At 41.1% G+C, this 17,564-nt stretch overlaps 1 protein-coding gene across 1 annotated transcript in view; it reads left to right on the forward strand.

The window, feature by feature from the left end:
* Window positions 1–16,747, forward strand: part of LAPTM5 (lysosomal protein transmembrane 5) — a 90,609-nt gene extending 73,862 nt beyond the window's left edge. Inside the window, exons 7-8 of the mRNA XM_068265455.1 lie at window positions 7,882–7,974; window positions 15,830–16,747. Coding sequence (XP_068121556.1) covers window positions 7,882–7,974; window positions 15,830–15,901 — 165 coding nt within the window. The 3' untranslated portion in view covers window positions 15,902–16,747. The remainder of the gene's footprint in view (window positions 1–7,881; window positions 7,975–15,829) is intronic.
* The last annotated feature ends 817 nt before the right edge of the window (window positions 16,748–17,564 follow it).

Raw genomic sequence — 17,564 nt, forward strand, 5'->3', positions numbered from 1 at the left:
ATTACTTTCATACTGACAAAGTGACAATATAATCGCATAGCAAACATGACATAATTATATTGTAATCAGACATTCACCTTAGTGCATTAGCAGTGCATTGGAATCCATTGGATTAATGTGAAGCATACTCATTAACAGTTGTAGTGAGGCATACTTTTCATGTAAGGTATTGTATGCTTTACTGTAGGTGCTGCATAATGCGGGTAGTCCACAATGCAACTTTTTCCCTTCATTGCGATCCTGCTTGTATAGGATGTGCAGCAAAATGCCCCAGTGTGACACCGCCCTAACATATTTCTCTTTATAGATTGTTTTTTCTAGTCCAGTTATTTACTAGTGCAGTTAGTCCTGTGACTGGTGAAAAAATAAATAAACATGGAGATCAGGCCATACATTTTTAATCGCTTGATGGGTTTTCTTTTTTCCTTCCCAACCCATTAAGCAGGGGCGTAGCAATAGGGGTTGCAGAGGTAGCGACCGCATTGGGGCCCTTGAGCCAGAGGGGCCCCCTAGGGCCCTCTCTCAACTGCTGTATTGGCTCTTTATTGGTCCTGTGCTGGTAATAATCGATTCTATAGATGCTTTGAATAGCAGTAATCATTAACAAACTGCTCCCCATCCCCTTCTTGCACCTCAGACACTGGGGGGGGTGTCAATGGGCACTGAGGCCCATAGCTGCTTAGCTACGCCACTGCTATTAAGGTAATTGGTATCATATGGAATTTGGCAGCTTACTGATGTGGCATATGTACACACTTAGGGCCTGACCCAATTCACTTTTTCTCCTAAGTTTTCTCCTAGGTTATATTTTTACAAAATAAATAAAATGCTTTTAAGCCAACAGCAAGCAAGAAAATACTCCGAATAATTTTGAGATTACTCTTCTACCTACTTTTAGGTACTTTTTCAATTGCAGAGTGCAAAAGTAATTTAAAACAGAAGATAGAAAACGCCCAGGAGAAAACTTAGGAGAAAAAGTGAATTGGATCAGGCCCTTAGACAGGAAATAACAAAGTGCACATTTCATGTCTTTGTACATGCTGTATATGGCCTGATCACTTTTGTAAGTTTTCTTGTAGGGAATATTTTAACATCTTATCAATAAAATGGCTCTTAAGCCACCAGCAAGCAGGAAAATACTGCAAATAATTTTGACACTACTTTTCTACCAACTTTTTGGTACTTTTTCAACTGCAGGGTGCTGAAAAGTTATTTTAAACAAAGGATGAAAAATGATCTCCTAGGAGAAAACTTAGGAGAAAAAAGTGAATTGGATTGGGCCTATTGTCTCTATAATCTTGGGGTTTATTCACAGTGGGACTTTGCATTGTAATGCGACCGTAAAGTCGCAACGCAGCATTATAACGCAAAAAAAGGTAGTAAACGCGCCTTAATTCTGCGTTACCGTCGCATACAGTAGGTATGGTAAAGCATACAGCCAATGAAAAGTATGCTTTCCTGTACCTTGTAACATGTGGGTTTAGAGGTAACGCACTGTAGCAGTGCGTTACTATAAATCTACATGTTACAATGAGATGCTAACGTCACACTGGGAAAATCCCATAAGCTTATCCTTGCAGTGCGGTAAGCTGCGTTTTAAGAGTTTATAACCACACATGTCGGTAGTTAGCTATGAATAGATAGTTAAAGAGATGCTAAGAATTTTGTCTTGTATACAATTCTAATTCAAATTATTTGCAGCTTGGAATTGGGCCAATCAAAATCATCAGAAAGTGCATTTGGATTGGCTGTGTCATGTTAACTGTTAAAACAGTGATATTCATTAGTGTAGTGGTGTGGCTTGCTCTTCTTCCCAATATCTGTCATTGTGCCAAGAGCTAGTATCGTGTCACTTAAACTATGAGACACATTAGATAAAAGTTGTCTGAAACAGCCAAAAACGACTACTTTGGCCAATTATCATTTGCCTTTCTAATGTGTGTGCAATGAATGGCAAACGACACTTAAAGGATATGTCCGAGGGGGGAAAAAATGAGATCTACTTACCTGGGGCTTCTTCCTGTCCCTGTCAGCCGTTCTGTCCCTCGCCGCAGCTTTGGTGCTCCAGGATCCCCTCTGTTGGGAATGCCATCCTTGCCAGATCGGATGTAATGATCTGGGGTCGATTTTCCACAGTCAGCGCACACCAAGTGCGCTGAAGCAGATGGGAATTCCCACAATCACAGAAGCAGAGTACCCAGTATATGCAAATACATTTGTAGATGGGAATTCCAGCAAATGGAGCTGTGGAGTACAGAGGAACAAGACCTCTATACAACAACAGATGCCAGATTGAAATTGCATGACGTGAAGCAGCACTGGGCAATATAAACAAGGTAGCAACTCAAAAGAGAGCAAGAACAGAGACAGACTATGAATGTCTACCAATCTAGTCGCCACCCGGCGACGGTAGTCATATAAAAACAACAAACAGAACAGCCCAGAGTGAGAAAGCCAATCGCAAGAGAGGCGATTGCTATCAGAAACACAAGACTGAGCAAAGACAGAGCATGAATAGAGTAAAGGAAGACACAGCAAATAACTACAATCCGAATGCCAAGAAAAATAACAAATGAACTAACTAAACGCGGTCTCCGCACGGGAAGCGCAACAGTGACAAATGTACCAGCTTGCTAATCGGTTGCCTAACACCAGACAACAGCAAGCGTTCGTTCCAGACAAAACAGACTGATGGAGTAACCAGTAGCAATCGCTGCCAAGGTTATACTCCAAGACACAGAGAAGGGAGATCCACTACCTCTAGAGCTAGGGCAAATGCGATCAAGGAACAGGACTGAACGATTCACTATCAGCCACCGCTGGAGATAGTGCAATCGCAAGGACAGAACAAGACGAGACTAGGCAGTACAAATAATACACAAAACTGACTGCACTAGTAGGAGTGCCAAATGCACTCCCCAAGAATTAACTACACTAGGATATTTTAGCAGCAAGATACAAAGAGGCTGAGGCTCTAAGGTCAGTCTCACAAAACAGAACCTATGACGAGCAAGGAATTCTGGGAGGAAGTGACCTTTACACTGAAAACCTTCAAGGGAAACAGAAATGCAAATTGTAAGATAAGTGGATGCAAATCAGTCACCACAGCAGCAAGCCTCCCGAATCTTGCAAGCTGACAAAAAGGCCTCTTTTCCCTGGACTGAACTATGCAGCCTGCATAGGAAACCAACAAACTGTCCAGAGAATCATGGCCAGCAGAGCGGAATTCTGACATCGGGATCTTCTGTGCCTGCGCAAGCATGTGGCCACACTTATCACGATCATGGAACACTCCAGGCCACAAGACCATGGGGGTTCATGCAGGCGCAGGAGATCCCAACCTAGCGAGGTCAGCATCTCCAACGGAGGTGATCCTGGGACACTGAAGCTTGCCTGACGCTCTAGCATGCCTGATGGGAATGTTATTATTGCTCCCCCACCCAGTCTGTCCTGCACTGATCATCAATCCCTCTGCCCCCTCCATAACTACAGAATGAAGGCTAGTAACACATCTGTATAGCATTGGTCCCTGATTTGTCGCCCAAGGAATCGTTTCCCAATCCCTGATGGGTGACAATAATTGCATGTGTGTACTTAGCTCAATAGTAAGTTGTTTGTGCATGTGCACATGCAGCCTAACAGTTTAACCACTTCCCAACTGAGGGGTTTTACCCCCTGACCACCAGAGCAATTTTCACCTTTCAGCGCTCCTTCCATTCATTCGTCTATAATTTTATCATTACTTATCGCAATGAAATGAACTATATCTTGTTTTTTTCGCCACTAATTAGGTTTTCTTTAGGTGGGACATTATGCCAAGAATAATTTTATTCTAAATGTGTTTTAATGGGAAAATAGGAAAAATGTGGGAAAAAATTTATTATTTTTCAGTTTTCGGCCTTTATAGTTTTTAAATAATGCATGCTACTGTAATTAAAACCCATTAAATGTATATGCCTATTTATCCTGGTTATAAAACCGTTTAAATTATGTCCCTATCACAATGTTTGCCGCCAATATTTTAATTGGAAATAAAGGTGCATTTTTTTCAGTTTTGCGTCCATCCCTAATTACAAGCCCATAGTTTATAAAGTAACAGTGTTATACCCTCTTGACATAAATATTTAAAAAGTTCAGTCCCTAAGGTAACTATTTATGTATTTTTTTTAAATTGTAAATTTTTTAATTTTTTTTAATTACAAAAAAAAAAATTGGGGAGTGTGGGAGGTAAGGAGTTAATTTTTTGTGTAAGACTATTTTATTTGTGTCTAAAAAATGCTTAGGGTGTAGTTTTACTATTTAGCCACAAGATGGCAACAGTAACTTTTTGTTTCATGCGACCTGCAAGCGTCCTTCCGGACGCTTGCAGGAAGTAGAAAGAGGCTGGGAGTTTGTTATTGCTCACAATGATCGCTCTGCTCAGCCAAGCGGCAGCGGATCATTGCGGGGCTTAGATCAACGAACGGGAATGGATTTTCCCGTTCGTTGATCTCTGGGCGAGTGGGCGGCGGCGTGTTTACTAGTGGCGGGCGGCGTGTTTACGAGCGGGAGTGCGGAAGTGCGCAAAGTACGGATTTCTCCGTCCCTGGGGGTTAAAGGATGGAAAAAGGGACGGAGAAATCCGTACGGGCGGGGGTAAAGTGGTTAAAGCAGGATCACCTGAGGACTGCCTAATCTAGGCAGCAGAAACATAGTGTTAGCTCCCAGCAGAATCCCAGGTGCTGGGAAGGGGAGAAGGTGTACTAAAAAAAGAGAGATTTACATGATCTTAAATTAAAATGACCTTATTGCATGAATGCTGCTACAACACTTTGAACAAACACTGATTGATTGATTGATTGATTGATTGATTGATTGAATGATTCATTCATGCATTCATTCATTCATTGGCTGAATTATAAACTTGTTCTTTGTCAAAATACAAAAGTCCCTGTAGTTAGTACATTTTTAAGATTAAAGGGCAACTGAAGTGAGAGAGATGTGGAGGCTGCCATATTTATTTACTTTTAAGCAATACCCCAGTTGCCTGGCTATCAATGCTGAACCTCTGCCTCTGAGGCTAGATTCACAGTGGGACGTTGCGTTTTGATGCCACGTTAAAGTCGCACCGCAAGCTTACAACGCAACGCGCCCAAAAAGTGGCAACGCAGCGTTACCGTCGCATACAGCAGATACAGTAAAAAATACAGGCAATGAAAAGTATGCATCCAAGTCATTACTGAGCATGTGCAAACAGTCCAACGCAGCTAATAACGTGTATAACGCACTGCATGCAGTACTTTTACTTAACGTGCAGCGTTAGTCACTAACGTAACGTGTGCACTGTGAATGGGGCATTGATTTTTCATTGCAGTGAGTTATTCTGCGTTAAATGCTGTTTTAACGTGCGACTTTAACATCCCACTGTGAACTTAGCCTAAAGCCCCACACACACATTCAACAGCAGTCTTTTATGCAGCACAATTGCAAAAGTATTTTGCTATTGTTCAAAAAGCTGATAAGACTGATAAGAAGTCAATCCAACAGTTGGATTGACTTCTTATCAGTCTTAGCAGCTTTTTGGACAATAGCGAAATACTTTTTTTAGCAGTTTCAACATGTTTCACAACAAAAGTTGTTCAACAATTGTGCTGCATAAAAGACCGCTGTTGAGTGTGTGTATGGGGCGTAATACATTTAGCCATAGCTCCTGAACAAGCATGCAGCATATCAGGTGTTTCTGGCATTATTGTCAGATCTGACAAGATTAGCTGCATGCTTGTTTCTGATCTGATTCAGAAACTATTGTAGCCAAATAGATCAGCAGGACAGCCGGGCAACTGGAATTGTTTAAAAGGAGATAACTATGGCAGCCGCCATATCACTCTCACTTCAGTTCCCTCTTAAGGGCTTGATTTTTTAAGCGTTGTCGATTTTGCAAATCTCCCCAAAAGCGCTTGTGTAATGATTTCCTATGACAGTGTTCAAATGTAAGTGTTTTGATTTCATTTAAATCGCAAACACGCTACATGTACCATTTTCTGAGCGCTTTGGCTCAATGGAAATCATTAGGAAAATCGCAATGCGCTTAAAAAAGCGCTTTGTATAGCGATTTCCTGAGCACTTTCATGAATAAATTCATTTTATTTATTCTTCTCTGGGTTAATGAGTTCACTTCCTGACTGACGTGCTTTTCTAAGCGCAAATTGCAGGGATAAGCTCTTAAAAAATCAAAGTATAAATCGCTCAGCGCTTGCGATAGCGCTGACGATTTATAATGTGAACAAAGCCTAAATGCAGATAGAAAGTTCTTACTAGTTTCTTTATAACCCAATAAAGGTAACCATTGCTAGCAAGAAACCTTTATCTGCATTTATAAATTACAATCTGTTACCTGCAGTAACTTTTGTCATTTTGTTAAAGTAAAACCAAGATCAACAAAAAGAAAAAAATTATACATACCTGGGGCTTCCTCCAGCACCCTTCAGGCTAATTAGTCCCTCGCCATCCTCCTCCACCACCTAGATCCTCCAGTACTTCTACACAAATTGGGGTGTACTGCTCATGCATAATCTGGCAGCGCACGCGCCCTGTGCAGGCGTAGAATGCTCCCAGCCGCAGGAGCGCGATGGGGGACCGTGCGGCCCCGGACTGCGCCTGCATCGACTGGCCCTGAATGCTGACGATAATAGGACCTCTACTGGAGGAACTAGGCGGTAGAGGAAGAGGAGGATGGCGAGGGACCGATTGGCCTGAAGGGGGCTGGAAGAAGCCCCAGGTATGTATAATGTTTTCCTTTTAGTCATCTCAGGTACACTTTAAGGCCACGTTCACAGTGGTGCGGTGCAGTGTGGAGTAATGGCTGCTTTGTAACATAGCTTATCGCACTGCAATGCACCACCTATGCAACATGAACAGTGTGGTGGGAGGCTTGCGGTATAACAAGTTGTAGCATCGTAACATACTACATGTGATGTGTTACCTCTAACAGCCCGTTAACAGCAAAAAGTGAAGCATGCTTTTCATTGACTGTATGCTTCACTGTATCCGACACAACACATAATGTGCGGCTCCGCTGTTCCGATTTGTGGCGTTGCGATCCTGCTGTCACAGGGGATGCAAGCAAATGCCACTGTGAACATGGCCTAAAATAAAGTGCATTCTTGATCCATGCCATACCTTAATTAATTAATTAGTTGATTTATTGATTCATTATTTCATTCATTACCATAATCATTTGTGTTAAAACAATATGCACTTTTTCAAAATGATGTTTAATATATTGTCTGTGTACTAGAAGTTGATAGGCTATATACCCAATGACAAAGCATATAAAACTCCTAACTATGTTGTCCTTTTCACTTCCCCCTATCTGTGCTCAAAATGCCTACAGGGGAAGAGATAAAAAAACAATAAACGTATGCTGATAAATTTAGTTCATGTACAAGCAAAACTATGCCTACAAGCCTGTCAAGAATCTTTGGATAAAATACAAGCCACCTGAATTTGCTTGCAGTGTAAAGATAAATTAATTTAGCTTTATTTACTACGATTGAATGTATTTTTTCGAAACAGCTGACAAAAGTGATGGCAAAATATAAGCTTAATAGCATCACAGTGTGTTCTGTAAAGAGAAGTTTCTGTTCCTGGCTGAAAACGATTTATTTGCTTACAAAAACGACCTGCATTTTGTTGGATGACTAAGTTGTTTATGGGCAGAACGGCACAAGTCTTCTATTTGTGTCGCTGTTCCAGTCTGTAGCAAGCTTTGCACTGTTTTTGCCATGTCCCAGCTGGCAGTTATTAAATGGAAATGAAGCCATAGTCTATATTTACCTGAGACACAAATCCTTTATGGTGTATACAGAGAGATACTTTAATTGCTCTGTTCCATGTCTACAGGCACTTATGATCTGGTGTATCTGGAAGGTCTTCAAGTCTCTAAACCCTTCAACAAAGAAAAAGGATAAACCACAGCTGCAGGACTTCTCAAAGGTGAGATGAATGACGCTACCATTGATGACAGTAGCAATATCAGCCATTGATAACTGTAGCCATATCGGTACACTTGTACCTTACACAGGGGCGTTTTTAGGCATAAGCATTACAGCCCATTGCCTGGAGTGCCATTGGTCCTGGGGGTGCCATGCACCTGGATTAAGCCCCACCCCAAAAATGAAGCCTGCCCCTGGACTTAGCTGCACTGATGTTCTATCACCTGGGTGTGTGGGGTGGTTTTTTTTTGGGAGGGGGGGGGGTGACACAGGACATCTTGCCTGGAGTGACGAAAAGGCTAGAAATGGCCCAGGGTTTACAAATACGTTGAGTGCTGTGTGTTTTGTATTGTACAGTAGTTTATTTAATGATTAGCTTTTATGAGTCCCTCCATTTGTCAGATTTAGAGCATATTGTCATGCGTTACCTCATCTGGGTCTTATGCATGTTGTATTGAGTGTGCATTCCACTGGTCATGGCCTTCTAAATGCTACACAAGCGTGCCTCAGGTGCTACATAAATGTGCACAAAACCTTTGCATGCTAGCCCACTGCTCAAGCGTAAACCTAAATGTAGAATCACACAGGCTAGTCTAAAAATGGCATATCTTCACAGTAGGATGCTGCTGTATCCTTTGCAGCTCCAGCTCCATACTTTTCCCAGCTAGTTATACAGTCTGATGTTCTGTGCTCTGTTGTGACCCCAACTTGTCTTGACCTTTTCATTTACTTGCTACTTGCCACGACTTCCTGCACTTGGATTTGATTACAGTTGAGTGTTGACTTCCATGACCATTTTGCCAGGATTCTGACTACATTTGCATACCGCCTGACCTGACCTCTTGCTTGTTATTGACTTTGCTGTCCACCACCTGCTCACACATTGGTCTGTATGCTATCCAATCCATGTTTCAGTTCCGTGGTTCCTCCTTTTCTTTAAGTCTCTGGCGAGGTATGAGAGGGGAGGAGGTAGTGATGGACTGAAGGCAAGAGATTTCACGTCAGATGTTGGTTATTTTGTTGGTAAAGTAGGTAGACAGATCAGTGGCTGAGAGGTGGTGGAGGGAATGGTGGGGTTAAGGAGGGAGCACTTGAACTCAGATTTTCCATAACTTCGGTTTTCAGGAGGTAACAGCAAGTTCTGATTATTTCTTGCCTACCCAGAAACTATGCCAAGTAGGTACAGTAAGGTCAGTAGGTCCTTTTCTTCGATGTGAACCACAGGCGTGAGTCATTCAGCTCCTCAAACAAGGGAGCCCTCTCCTTTCACTACCTATCTTTTTCTGGACCAGTTAAAGAATTTATGGTCACCCATAACAAACTTCTACAGCTAAAGCAGCCAAAGACAAAAGATCAGCTGAGGATAGTTATTACTGAATTTCATTATTGCATCACAGATACTGAATGATCAATTCCAGCTGAGTCTCTCAGAGCAGCTGAAAGTTTAGCTGGCCCATGCCTAGGTTCCCAATACCCTACTAAAGTTTGTGCAGTTATCAATACAAATAGACCATGTGCTCAGGGAATGATGCTTAGAAACAACCAGAGCCTCCTATTCTATCCCATCCTCCCTGGATTCCATCTGCTTCAGTCAATTACTTACAGTTCCTGCTTCCGCCATGGAGTAGACCAGTGGCACAGCAACACAGAGTGGAAAGGTTGTGATTGCACAGGGCCTCTAGACCAGATGGCCCCTTTTGAGGCCTTTCTCCAGTCACTGCATTGGCTTTTAGTTGGATTACACTTAAAAAGAAAATTCTTCGTAAGCAGAGATGAATGCCTGTACCACATCCCTTGCTAAGGGCTTTCACCAAAGTCATAATGAGACCATGGACCCTGTTTGTATCTGAAGGCTTCTTTTAAGCAGGTGGGGCATGTCATAATTTACCTGTCTGGTGTCACATATCTGCTGCATTGAGCATACACATCAGCAGTCATGGCTTTTAAAATGCTACACAGAGTGAGCATGTGCAGCATGCCTCAGGCATTACATGCATTAGCAAGACTGTTGTTCCAGCCATTAAAAAAGTATGGATGTAGAGATGCACAGATAGCATATAAAAAGCTCTTCTTGACAACAGGGCGCAATGTAACCTCTGCAGCTGCAGAGTGTTTTTCCTGACACTGATTGTACATGACCCAGCTCATTATTCAATCTGAACAGTAACAGTGAGTAGGTGTAGCAGCCTATCAACCTTTGCTGGATGCTCTGGAGAAAATCAGTGCCAACTTAGACTTCGTGCCCTAAAAGGTCCCATACCAACCACTGGTGCCAGCCTCAACAGTACAACTTATCTGTAACAGATTCATCTTCCAAAACTTTTACAAAATATGAGAACACATTTTCTTGATGCAGAGTTGCAAAAAAAAAAAAATATTAACGTGGTCATAAAAGTAAAAAACAAGGTCAACACTGAGTTCAGTTTGTTGAGCACTTTATCAACTTAAGTTCAAAAGTTTCCTGGCAATGCAGAGAAACCACTTTTGGAACCATAACATTTAAATTGTCAGGATCATGTCATGGCTACAAATAATGATGGCAGTTTGTTGTATCGTAGTTATTGTTCCTGTGTCCTTTATTATCTATCTATATAGGTTCATTTATTTTATTTTTTATTTTTTATTTCCCTGTGGTTTCTCCAGTGTAACATCCCTTGTCGCACTCTGAGGTAAACCACATTCGTAAAAGAAAAGAAAAGAGAAATCGAGAGCCCCCAATAGTGTATTATTGTAGATTAAGTGATCGTAAAAATAAGGACCACTATAATTGTTGTTGTTGGAGTACTAAATTGATTAAATTTATATTGTTAACCATTATAGTGGTCCTTTTTGATTGGAGGTAGGCGGGTCCACCACTGCCACTCACACAATTTTAATTGGTTTTAATTGGTACATTTTTACTCTATTGGCGCCTCTGGTTTTTCTCATCACATTCGTAAAAGAGCAGCAGTATGATCCTATGATATTGAAGCTCACTGTGGCTTGGTGGCACTTGATGGTTAGTTAATCTGATTTAAATTCAAAAAAGGAAAAAGGCAGAGAATACAGTACTTTAAAAAGATCTGACAAGGAACCTGATTGTGGAAGCTTAAACTAAAGCTGAGATATTAACTGCATGCTTTGCTTATGTATTTAACAAGGGAGACATTTGTATCTCATAATACAGGTGTAAGTTGTCCCCAGTCTACCACATTCAAGACTAAGGGCCATATCCTATTCAAGGTGATAAGTAGCTTGCAGATGCAAACTACTTATCACCTTGCCATCGCGCGAGGATTACCGGCAAATCCTATTGCCCATATCCTTCGCGCGATGGCCGATCGTTAGGGAGCATTACTCAGGCGAAAGCCTGAGCGATGCTCCCTTTTACCGAGCGATGGGGAGTGAGGTTTACGCTGTGGCGCTGTCCATCAGCACCACGGCCTCACTCCTCACACATGCGCACTCGCCCGCCTAACATCCGCCGCCATCTTCCGCCGCAGCATCTGGGGGTCTCCTTTAATAAGGAGACCACCAGAGCTCCCCGTCGGGTCGCCGCACAGTTTAGAAGCCCCCGCACAGCTTTGCACTGGCACCCCTGCTGGCATACATACCGCCGCAGATCACCCGCCGCCTCTCGCCGCAAAATCCGTCGCGTAATTACAGTGTATCTAACACTGTAATTACTGTTCGCATAGAAGGAGCCCGGGCAAAGCATCTTTGAATCTGCAGCCTGGGCTCCCCATTGGTCCGCTGTCTAAACCAATAAAATGGCTCAGACAGCGGACCAATTGGGAGCCCAGGCTGCAGATTCAAAGATGCTTTGCCCGGGCTCCTTCTATGCGGACAGTAATTACAGTGTTAGATACACTGTAATTACGCGACGGATTTTGCGGCGAGAGGCGGCGGGTGATCTGCGGCGGTATGTATGCCAGCAGGGGTGCCGGTGCAAAGCTGCGCGGGGGCTTCTAAACTGTGCGGCGACCCGACGGGGAGCTCTGGGGGTCTCCTTATTAAAGGAGACCCCCAGATGCTGCGGCGACGACGTGCGTTAGCTAGTTTAGACCTGCTTTTTGCAGGTCTAAGCTAACGCTCATGTCTGCCGGGAAGCATCGCTTCCCGGAGACATGATAAGGGTAATTGGATTCGGTGTTAAGAACTCGCTGGGCAATTATATCGCCCAAGCGAGTTCTTTTCTGCCTGGGGGGGTCTAAAGTTTAATTAGATTAGGCGATGCCCCCATCGCCTAAGTTAAGAACTCGCCAGTGCTTAGCGCTGGTGAGTTCAGCAATAGAATATGGCCCTAATTGCTTAATTTTGAAATGTGTTCAGAAATGTTTTTTTTCCTGTTTAAATCAAGGTAGATCAGGTACCCGGCACAGATGGCTTCCACACCAAATAGGAGTGGATTTATCAATCGGCCTCTCATATGTTTAGTTCATGGTATCCTTCCAAAAATGAATCAGAACCAGGAAACTATAGACCTTTAAGGTTAACATCAATTGCTTTTAAAATTATTTGATTATTATTATTATTTATTGTATTTATAAAGCGCCAACATATTACGCAGCGCTGGACAATAAATATATACAATGATACAAGGATGACATACTGTACATAGGGTTATACACATAGAACAAAGTTATACATATAAATTGTACAAAATACATGATCATGCAATATGGGCTGGTTAGGTAGGCCCAGTAATACACAGGCTGTCATTGGACAGGAGCACATGATCCTGTAGATTACACTAGGGAGTGGAGGACCCTGCCAGAGGCTTACAATCTAAAGGGAGGGGTGGAAACACTAGGGAGGGCTGTTAAATATTCCTTAGAGAGTTACTGTGTGGTAGGAGGTGGGTAGGCCATCATAAAGAGGTGGGTTTTTAGGGCTTGCTTGAATGTGTTGAAAGAGGGAGCAAGTCTGATGGGTGGTGGAAGGGCATTCCAGAGGGTGGGGGCAGCTCTTGAGAAATCCTGCAGGCGGGCATGGGAGTGTGAAATGCGTGGGGTGGTGAGGCGAAGGTCGTTGGAGGAACGGAGGGGGCGACCTGGTGTATACTTGTGAACAAGCTCCGGGATGTAGGTAGGGCAGGTTTTGTGCACAGATTTATACGCCAGGCATAAAATCTTGAAACTTATCCTAAAATTATGTATCAAAGATTAATTGTACCTCATATTAACATCGTTTTTCAAAAGGTAGGGCTTTTCCAACCAATAGGCTCAGCTTTTATGAAGTGGTGAATTCAAATAGAAGTAGTATACTTGGACTTTGTAAAAGCATTTAACACTTACCCACAACAGCCTGCTACAGAAGCTGAGAATGCATGGAAATGTTTGTACGAAAACTGTCTAGGAAACAGAAAACAAAAGGAAGTAGTACACCGTTTATACTCAAAATAGGAAATTTATATTAGTTAGCTTTTACAATGGTCAATATTGTGTCTAATTGTCTTCTTTTTATTTATTAAAGACCTAGTAGATGGAATGCTAAGTAATGTTGCCACTTTCACAGATGAATGAAAATTATGTACTCAGGATAACAACATACTACAGAATGATCTTGACAGCATGGCAAGCATATGGAGATCAAATTTAAGGCCAATAATGTATCTTGGACAAGAACTGTATAAACCAAATTAGATACAGATGGGAACATTAGACTTTGTGAAGGACTTAGGAATGATGGTTAATTAATAATAAATTAATCCACCACATTCAAAGCCAAATAGTAGCAGCTAAGGTAAATACGATTCTAGGATGCATGAAACTGTGAAATAAAAACATGAGATGCTAGTACACTATGGCCTCTGTATAAATTTCTTGTGATGCCAAACCTGGAGTATGGGGTACAGTTTTTGGAATAACACTAAAGAAAGGGCAGTGACATTTTAGAACATGTTTAAAAAATGGGCCACTAAATGAATCAAAGGGATAGAAGGTCTCACTTACAACGAAAGGTTAGACAAACTGGGCCTATTTAGCTGGGCAAAAGATGGCTTAGAAGAGAACAAATTAATATGTATAAATATATCCAAGGGCAATATAAACACTTTGAAATTGAGTTTTGATCCCTAGGTGTGTACTAGAGGACATGAACTACACATCTAAACCACTTGTTTAGAAAACGGTTCTCCACAATTCGAGTGGTTTAGATGTGGAATATGCTACCACAGGTAGTAGCTATGGCAAATTCCATGCTTGCATTTTAAAGTGTTTTGGATGCTTTCCTTACTTTGAAGGACATTTACAACTATTTACAACTATGACTGCTCGGCGTAGGAAGGAGATGCCTTCATCCAGTCATGGTTTTTCTTGTGGTTTTTCTTTCCTCTGGATTGAGGTCCATTGATGCTCAAGAGGTTGAACGTGAATTAATGCATGGGCCCTATGCAATTCACTTTTTCTCCTGAGATTTCTGTTAGGCGATATTTTCATACCTTGTCATAAAATGCATTTTAAACCACCAACAAGTAAGAAGATACTCAAAATTATTTTAATAGTACTTTTTCACCAACTTTTGGGTACTTTTTCAACTGTAAAATGCTGAAAAGTTATTTAAAAGGGAAAATGAAGATTATCTCCTAGGAGATAACTCAGGCGAAAAGGTTTATTGCATACGGGCCCTCGTCTTTTTTTCAACCTGGATTAGCAATGTAACTATGATCTGGCTATGGACTGTCTCATACATACTAGCCCGTGAAAGATCGTGTGTTTGTGTGTGTGTGTGTGTGTGTGTATAGGACGTAAGGACATACAGACACATGGGCCCATATGCAATTCACTTTTTCTCCTGAGTTACCTCCTAGGAGATAATGTCCATACTCTCTTTAAAATAACTTTTTAAGCATTTCACAAGTGAAAAAGTATCTACAGGGTGGGCCATTTATATGCATACACCTTAATAAAATGGGAATGGTTGGTGATATTAACTTCCTGTTTGTGGCACATTAGTATATGTGAGGGGGGAAACTTTTCAAGATGGGAGGTGACCATGGCGGCCATTTTGAAGTTGGCCATTTTGAATTCAACTTTTGTTTTTGTAATATGCTGAAAAGTTAGTTTAAAGAGGAGCTGTCATCCATACTATCTCAGGAAAAAAAACAAATCTATAAGTAGATACATATTTGCTCTACTTACATAACATATGTATTGCACTGTCCACTTTATGATTCCTGTGAATTGTATAAAGGAAAAGTAAAGAATTCTATTCTAGACAGTTTCCATATTTACTGTGGCTATTTTGAAGCCAATCGTGATGTAATATCCACCCTTAGTCTCCTCTGCCTGATTTGCCTGCCCTTCACTATAGAAAGTGCATTGTTTCACCCTGAGAAATTTTGGCCAGTCAGAGAGGAACAGAGGTGTGGAGGGGAAAACAGGAGGGAAAAAGGCTTCAGCCAATCAGGCTGCATTAGTTAAGTCTGAGGGGAAGTACAGAAGCAAAAAAAGACAACCCAGCATGGCCTGCAACTTCTCTTTTGTGTACCAAATTTTGTGTGTACCAAATAAGAGTCAGGTAAACTGGGGAATGATAATTTATCAACAAGAAAAGTAATAGTGATTTTAACTTTTGGATTGCCTGATTAGCATCCTTATTACTTGTTTACCAAATAAAAATAAATAATTGATTTTTGATTTTATGCCCGACAGTTATTCTTTAAAGAGAAGATGAAATGTATCTCCTAGGAGATAACTCAGGTGAAAAGGGTAATTGCATATGGGCTGTGGTGGCCAGTTTGGAAATCAGTATTAAAGATTTAAGAAATTTGTGATTTAGGTATTTGAGTTCATGGATTTTAAAGACAGATGTCTTATATGGTAAACAAGGTTTTGTCAATTACGGTAAATCGCCAATGTGCTTTTCTGTTACAGGTGGCACTACCATCCTATGAAGAGGCTGTAAAAGTATCCAAAGAATCCCCACCTCCTTATTCCACTGTGTAAATCAAAAAGCCATAAAGCCAGCTTCCGTCCTTAGCAATGAGTCTTATCTATAATAGCAGCCAGCATATGTCTCTCCACAAGATGTAGACCAAGGGGAGGTGTGTAATTTACACTGTAAACATTTGTGTGCATTACAAAGAGGAGAAGGAACAATGGAATATTCAGTTTGTCAGTCTACAGTCATTAAAGTGGGATAAAACTCTCACATATCATTCAATAAAAATGTATTTTTCTACTTTTTATTACCGTATCATACAGTTATCATATTTGCTTTTGTACAGAAGTAATATTGTCTGTCTGCAAATTACAAATTCCCAAAGTACAGTTTATCTGCTCTGAAAGCTGCCATTGCATTGTATTGCATAACTGCTGTATTTATATCTTAAAAAATCTAACTAGTGATCACTTTTCAACTCTTCCTGCTTCTCAGCTCATTACAGCTCAGTTTCGTCAGGTTGCTAATGTTTACTAAATAAATCTGACTAAGGAATGTAAACAAAAGATAATGTTATCACCTCTTTGGATGCAGCCTGAAGCTGCCCATTGAAGCAAGGAGTTTCCACTGAAGTGCTGTGTTTAACTGTCTGAATGCTGCTCTGCTACAATGTTTTTATTTTGTGGTAGTAGATTTTATGCTGTAAATAATCTTTTAGAGCAAATAGGAAATAATGAGTTTCAGACCACTTTAAAGCAGTGAAGCAGTTTTATATTTCAGAAGAACAGCAATAGAACAATGCAACATTCATTTACATAATTTTTATTCTGTGCAGAACATTTCCTGAAAGTAGATGCAGTTCAGCTTTTAGCAATCTGTGCTTTATCTCCAATAAATGGTTTAAATTTAAATCTGCTATGGTGTTTTCATTTAAAGTCAATAGGTAATATCTGCTGTTAATCAATTCATTCAAGAAAATACCAATTATCAGAAATTCTAACTTTAAGGGTAGGAACACACTAGGCAGTATTGCATATGCGTTTTCCATAGCACATAGTGGAAAACGCTTATGCGATTCTGCCAAGTGTCTTCCTATCCTCAATGCTAGAAAAACAAAACAGGCAATCCTGCCATCCTGTGCTCAGCAAATTTTCAAAGTGATTAGGGATGGTCAGTGAGATGCAGATGAGTTGAAAGGTTATGCTGGATTATGCAGCTTGAAACATGACCAATGCAATCGTGGCATTCAATCAGTCAAATTTCACGCTGCATACATTTGCTTGCAGAATTTGCATAATCCTGCACCAAATCAAAATTATTTACATCCCATTGAGCAGCCCTAAAATGATATCATCTCCATCTGGAACTGTTTAAAGTACCAGTTTCTGCCTTAGAGCCCTGAAAACATAATTGCAATTGCGATGTGATTGCATTTTTCACTTTTTCCACTTTTCATGGTCTGACAGTTGTTCTGTTTGTGATTTGTGCCCTTTTACTTTGTGTAGGAGACCAATTGCAAGAAAAATGCAGCAGGATTAATTATTGCGATTGGGAAAAATTGCATCACAAACGCATCGCACTAATGGAAACGTCCTCGCGTGGTTTACATTCATTTAAGGCCCCGTTCACAGAGGGGCATTGTGGTGTGACTTTACAGAGGCATTTTAAAGAAACACAGAGACAAATTACATGTCAAATTGACCCTATATATATGTTCTGGCATGATTG

The sequence above is a fragment of the Hyperolius riggenbachi genome, chromosome 2 (genome assembly GCF_040937935.1).
Source record: "Hyperolius riggenbachi isolate aHypRig1 chromosome 2, aHypRig1.pri, whole genome shotgun sequence".
NCBI classification, from domain to species: Eukaryota; Metazoa; Chordata; class Amphibia; order Anura; family Hyperoliidae; genus Hyperolius; species Hyperolius riggenbachi.